Below are 6,876 nucleotides of genomic sequence, written 5' to 3'. Positions count from 1 at the left end.
AGAATTACTCCATCCGTCTCGAAATAAGTGACGTGCTGAAGTACATGTTGACCGTCTTTGAAATTATAAAGAAAGAAACGACCTACTAGTATGCTATAGTCGTTGTACTCCCATCCCATGACGGACACCCTCAAAACTCGTGGCTCGATCAGTTCTAGTCTTCGTCTTGACACAGCATCCTCGCATAGAGCGAGAATTAAAGGAGGTAGCTAGAGGGACCGAGGGACGGAAGGAGCTCGATGTCAAGTTTTGGGAAGAAGGTGGTTGAGAGTTGGAACGATTGGCAACTCATCGTGCTGGTGCTGATCAGCCTGTTGATGCAGCTTCTACTCCTCTTCACCGCCGGCTTTCGGAAGCGAACGCGGCCCCGCAAGTTGAGCAAGATTTACTTCTGGGTTCTTCACGTTGGATCAAGGTACATAGCCACTTATCCCCTTGGAATCCTCTCCCGCGCTTCGGCAAAGGACCCCAACGCCGATATCCAAGCCTTCTGGGCGTCGCTCCTCCTGTTTCACCTGGGCGGCCCGGACGACTTCACCGCTCTGTCTTTGGAGGACAACTTGATCTGGAATCGGCAGTGCTTTGAGCTGACCGTGCAAGCATTGCTTACTGCATATGTGTTCTCTCGTTACTGTGTGGACAAGGACTTCAAGTGCTTCATAATACCATTTGTGCTCATCTCCTTGGCCGGATTGCTCAAGTGCCTAGAGCAAGTCTTTGCTCTGAGGCAGGCCACAATGAAAGCGCTCATAAAGTCAGTTCTCGGGACCCCCGATGCTGGCCCGGACTACGCTGACACCATGGACCGCGTGAATTCGATGCTGAGATCCGGTGTACTGCCGTCCATAAACATCAACGACAAACGTCGTCTTGGCCGGCCAAACTCAGGTATGTCATGATCGGATCCCCATTCTAATTAGAATGAGCTACGGCTTCAAGCCTTACCCCCATATACCTAATTAGAACGAGGCAATCCAGCACGAAATGATTCATGTGACAGGACCTTCCTTGTTTTTGAGGAAGTATGAGGCCGGTGGAAACCACCCTTCAGGTGGAAACATGCATGCAAACCGAAATATTAGCTGTTAGATCAAAGATGTGTGGACTTAAACAAAGCATTCACAATTTTACATTAAACCCTTAAGTTTGTTTCAAATCAATCCCAATTACACCCTCTCTCTAGGATATTTTTCCATTCACACCATTGAGTTTTGTTAAAATCCATCCGCCATCTGTAAGAAATATCTTATCAATTTTATTGATATTCATTCCGAATTCATTTGTATGTAATTAACATATCATTGTTATATTGGTACATTAGTAAATTCTCATTGATATATCATTGATATTTTCATTAACATATATTATTTCATTGATACATCATTGATATTTCATAATGTATATTATTTTATTGATAAATCGTTGAAATTTCAATCATGTTTCATTAACATACATTTAATATCGTTGATATTTCATTAAAAAATCATTGTATCATTTATATAAGTGTGCTTCGTCTTAATCCACACATCTTTGGTCCAATTTTTGCTAATAGTATTTGATTTGCATGTTTCTATGTGAAGGGTGGTTTCCACAAGATACTTTTTCATTGTTTTGTGTGCACCACATGGAGTTGCCACACTTGTCTTCTACTCTCACTATTGTTTTTGCTTCTTTTTCCCACTGGACCGATGCCGTTCATACAAAAAAATTGCTGTTTGCTCTTTGCCAAGAGGGAGCTAGACTAAACATTAACACGGCCTTTGAGGCAAAGAAAGGTGTATACGTGCTTTATGTTTTTGACCAGATGCTCCTACTTAAATAATACGAGTATTTAAGTATGTACAAGTGTGGGCATACCCACCAAAATATTACTCCCAATAAATGGTTGAAAGGGATTGAGATCTGCGCTGTGAAAAACAAATACATCCCACCAACCAGGTGGCACGCGTGGTGAGCACTCTCAAAAGAATCCACCGTACGTACCAGCTATTTTTTTCAGAGAGAAGGCCAAGACCATATATTAAATCAACGAACTCTTACAGAACCATCTTTGAAATAAAAGAAAATTACACGCAACTATTGTAAATAAGTTGTTGTCTTACTTCTGCACTCGCCGGTGGCGCGCCGTGAGCAAAGCTGGATGCTGCCTCTGTACCTCCGAACCACGTCGGAGCCAGGAAAACATTGTTGACGTAGCAGTTGGGAAGTCGCCGGTCGGAGCCAGAAGACGCGACAGTGATCTGAATAACAGACCACCGCCCCGAAGAAGAAAATGGCGAAGAGGGTTGGATGATCATCCCAGATCTGGCCAGACGGATCCGAGAAGACCTAGCCACACTAACTCAAATGAGGTCGAAGCTGGCCGAGCCTCGCTGATCGGAAACGAACCAAAAATCTAAACACACAGACGACCTGCAAAACACAAACACAAGACCAGATCCACCACTTCAGAAGAACAGCGACCAACTGTCCCGCACTCCTCAGCACCACCGGCAGGATCGCCGTCGACGAGGTGGACAAGGAATCAGAAAAACCTTATTCTTGACCTTCCTTGCCGGCCGGAACGAGATCGATCTGGCGGACTGGAGGCGCTTGTGGCGGCGGCTAGCTAGGGCGTGGGCGTTCTTACCGGTACCTTTCCGTGGGATCTAAGATAAGAATACATACCAGCTATTTTGATTTGGCCAAAACTAACCCTCAACGGCCTGCGGCTAGCGGAAGATGGAGTAGAAGTGAAGTGCAACATGGTGACCCTCAGGGTACCCTTTGACCCTCCTTAGTTCAAATAAATGAACTAGTTTTTCAAAAAGTTGTGTCATTTTAAAACTTTAGTTCATTTGGTTGAACTAAAGAGGGTCAAAGGGTACACTGAGAGTCACAAAGTTGCAGCTCTAAGATGGAGCGTCTTAAGATTAAGAGCTCGAGAGAAAATATGCGATTTGATCATCTGAAAACATTTTGCAGATGCTCGGGAGGCCGGTGATACGAGGGCGGAGCAGACCGTAGAGCAGCAGCAGCAAATAGCCTTGAATAAGATCCTCTCAGCACACAGTCTGTTCTCGAGATTTAAGGTGCTGTTCGCCGACGGTATATTTAGCTTCGAGGACCGGCAGGAGAGCCAAGCTCTGTTCTTAGGTAAGGATGCCAAGTGGGCTTTCAAAGTCATCGAGATCGAGCTCAGCTTCGTGTATGATCGGCTCTACACAAAGGCTTCGGTCTCTCGCACAACGCCTGCTGGAATGACCATTGTCCGGGTCCCTAGCCTGCTGCTTACCCTTGCAGGCAGTGTCTACACATTTTTGAAGACGATTCATGCATCCCAGTATTCGAAGCGGCATAGATGCGTCACGTACACGCTGCTCGCAGGGGCTGTGCTTACAGAAGCTATCATACTTGCACGTTATATTTACTCTGCGTGGACTTTGGTGGGCCGCAGTGATCACTGGCTCAAACGTAGGTCTGTTGATCTTGTCAATCGCAGCAGATGGTCAGGATACATGGCGCAGTCCAATTTGATCACATTTTGCCTGCAAAAGCTGCCCACGGATTCTCAACTGGAGGACTTCTTGGTTTCGTTTTCTCGTGGAAGACCCAGTGGACAACTCGACATTCCCGGAGCGGTCATTGCTCGAAACTTGGGGTTACACATTACTGCAAAGGCTTTATCGCTCCTTCGTTTTCGGCTGGCCGAAGCGGCACCCCAGCTAGCCGGTGAAACACTAGGTGCAGCTGCACGGCAGTACTTACAAAGGCGCTCCATGCTGGAGCAACTGAAATCCAAGAGCTTCTGGGACAAGTACAAGAAAAGAAGATATGTTCCAGTACAAGACAAACTCACGGACTTCATCTTCGACCAAGTGAAGAAGAAAGAGGCCACTTTCAATCAACGGAAGGAAGATAACCGGGCAACACGAAAACCTGACAGCCATAAACCCATGACCGATTCTAGGGGTGACTCGGTGATCAAGGAGGAAAAAGTCGTTGATAGTCTGGGGTGGAGTCTCCATGGAAAAGATTTTGACGAGAGCCTGCTCTTGTGGCACATTGCCACTGACTTGTGTTACCGCGAAGAAGTGAATCAGAGGAATAGTAGCACCGATCAACAAGCCGCCGGCCTACAAGTCAATACAGGGAATAGCAGAATCGGTCAGCAAGTCGAGAAACATAGGGAAATTGGAGTGGAGATATCCAATTATCTGCTCTACATTATGGTAGTGCACCCACTGATGCTCTCCTCGTCCACGACCATGGCCATAAAGAGGTGCAGGGACACCTGCGCCGAAGCAAGGAGACACTTTCTGAAAGAGCATATCCAGACTAACTTCTCCAGCGATAAGAGCAAAATTATCAGTGAAGAGAACGCCCACGAAACCCTGCTCAATGTAGATACGCCGCTGCGGGCATCGGTGGTGAAAGGGGACAAGAGCAAATCGGTGCTGTGGGACGGGTGCTTCCTCGCCAAGAAGCTGAATGAGATAAAGGATAGGCGTAAGAAATGGCACGTCATATCCAGGGTATGGGTGGAGATGTTGTGCTACGCGGCAGTGCAGTGCGGAGGATACCAGCACGCGGAGCGGCTCAAGGAGGGCGGGGAGCTCATCACCTTTGTTTGCCTCCTCATGACTCACCTTGGCATGGGAAAACATTACAGGACTGAAGTCGGGGATGCGTACGCGCACCTGTCTCCATTTACTGCACCCCGACATCCTCCTGCCCAAGCTGATCGTCCAGGAGTCCAGCAGGACGCAACGATCTCAACTGACGAAGCCTCCACGTCAGGCCACGGGCACGGTCACCTGTAATTTGTGACTACTGTTTACTAGTACCCTACCCCCTTTCATGTACTACGTGCTATGCACATCGTTTCTGTCGATTGCTCGACCTTCTTTGATGTAACTGTTTTCTGTAAACCCGTCTGTTAGTTGTCTTCGAAGCCATATTTCTATCAGATTGCTACATTACTCCTAGCCCTTGGGGTTTACCCGTCTTCTTGTATGGTGTTCAGGAATAAGAATTTTTTAGAAACATGATTCAATTCAATTCAGTACTCTACGTGTATTGTATCGGGGCGGAGCAATGAATGATATGTATTCATGCGAGCTGAGAACCTGCTGTCTATGTTCTGGCCTCTGGGTGGTCCGAAACTCTGAATAAGTGCAACTGTAGTGTAGTCTGTCAAACAATTTTTTGCTTGAATAGTTTTACCTGGCCAATGTACACAAAAAAATATTTGAAGTGGTTAACAAATTTAACACCTGCCTGAGTTCTTGTTACGCAGGCAAGCATAAGTTACATAGCTCTCCATATCTCAGAAAAACGCACAAGTGCAATCAAAATGGATTCTGAGAAGGTTTCAGGTCTCGGTACCAGGCAAAACCATGACACGGCTTACTTGCAAATTACAGTCCCAACACAATGAAAAATCGTCTGGGCATGAATTGCACACTAATTAAACAAGTCTCCTTGTAGACTACTCCCACTGTTCCTAAACATAAGAAATTAGCCTACCAAAACATCTTTCATTTACAAACAGAGGTAGTATCAGCTGCCCCCATTTTCTGTTGTTAACACCAACTGTATAGAGGATGATGAGGAAGGCCAAGAGAATGCAGTCTAATTAACACACTTTACGTGAACGATAATGTCCAAATACAAGTTTCGGTCCGAGCTCAACGCGAGCCCGTTGTCGTCGAGCCGAGCCAGGCTCGGTCCAAACTCCAAAGGCCAAACGAGCTGCTCATGGCGGCTCGGCTAGAGCTCGGCCTTGGCTCAGGCTGGCGCGCAGTGCGGAGGCCGCCGGTGCCGGGAAGCTGTGGTGGCCATCGGAAGTAGCCGCCGCCGGCGTCGGCTGAGCAGAGAAGGGGGGAGCTCGGGGTCGGGGCGGCAACATCGGACCTGATTTTTTATTTTTTATTTTTTGGAGGAACGTCGGACCTGAGGTCGTCAGAAGCTGCCCAGGTGTTGTTGCCCTAGGCCGGGTGGTGGGCCGGGCCGGAGAGGAAAATTAGTAACACTAGCAGGTGTGCCCGCACATTGCTACGGGTCAACAAAATCACAAGCTACTTATTTTTATTTTTTGTGTAGGCAACTCATGGCGTCGTCGAGGTCGGCATTCGGGTGTGGTGGTCGGTTGTAAGACAGAGTAGGGAGAAATTGTGAAAAAAACTGGAGAAAAAAAAATAACGAGCAGTGGCATATTGATTGTAATTTTAACGAAGTTAACCTACGGTGGCGACCGTACCATCACCACCAACTCCAATTTAATATATGGGTATAGATCATGACTGGACGGGGGGAAAGTTCTACGGCCGCCAGCTCGCAGGCTGATCGGAGGGGAGCTTGGCTCGGCCCGAAGGCCAAACGAGCCCATATCTGCAGCTTGGCTCGGGCTGAGGTATGGCTAGCTCGGGCACAGCTCGTTTGGCCCCTCACCACAGCCAGCCTCTCAAGCGGCGTCTCTCTCGTCTTCGGTCTTCCTCGCTCGTCTTGCACTGCCTCTGCATTAATCCTTCTTGCAAATGCATGTCTATCATGCATGTTGGTCTAGAACTCATGGTCCACTGCCTCTACGCTCACGCCGGTGCCGCTTGATCGCCCCTCTGCAGCATGGCAAACGCGTCGGACCTTCGCCGTGTACTCGTCCAAGAGGAAAACTCTTTGAACCCAGAGCTCAACTGAAATCGTTCTATCTAGGAGGCTTTAACAATACTGTCGGAGCATCTCTAAGAGGTTTCCTAAAATCACCCATTCCCTAAAATAACTACCCCATTTCTTAAAAATGCCCAAAATTTGTTTCAACAGTTACACTATCTCATTCACCGTCCCTAAAATTTTAGGAAAGTTCCCTGTATTGTCTCTCCTCGTTCCTAGATGCAG

The 6,876-nt window shown here is 47.5% G+C and overlaps 1 protein-coding gene across 1 annotated transcript; it reads left to right on the top strand.

Moving 5' to 3' along the window:
• The first annotated feature begins 53 nt into the window (after window positions 1–53).
• LOC100827023 lies at window positions 54–5,063 on the top strand. Its single transcript, XM_003560476.4, has 2 exons — window positions 54–888; window positions 2,965–5,063. Exons 1-2 carry the CDS (start codon window positions 240–242, stop codon window positions 4,800–4,802), a joined length of 2,487 nt encoding a protein of 828 aa, XP_003560524.1. The 5' UTR covers window positions 54–239; the 3' UTR covers window positions 4,803–5,063.
• Window positions 5,064–6,876: the final 1,813 nt, after the last annotated feature.

This window comes from Brachypodium distachyon, chromosome 1 (genome assembly GCF_000005505.3).
Source record: "Brachypodium distachyon strain Bd21 chromosome 1, Brachypodium_distachyon_v3.0, whole genome shotgun sequence".
Lineage (NCBI taxonomy): Eukaryota > Viridiplantae > Streptophyta > Magnoliopsida > Poales > Poaceae > Brachypodium > Brachypodium distachyon.
Note: the sequence above shows the minus strand (reverse complement) of the source record. Positions and strands in the feature narration are given on the sequence as shown.

What these genes read in the sequence shown, in the direction of transcription:
- LOC100827023 (XM_003560476.4), top strand. Translation starts at nt 240, where the DNA reads ATGTCAAGTTTTGGGAAGAAGGTGGTTGAGAGTTGGAACGATTGGCAA. An exon ending in TCTTGGCCGGCCAAACTCAG is followed by an intron (nt 889 to 2,964) that starts GTATGTCATGAT and finishes AACATTTTGCAG; the next exon opens with ATGCTCGGGAGGCCGGTGAT.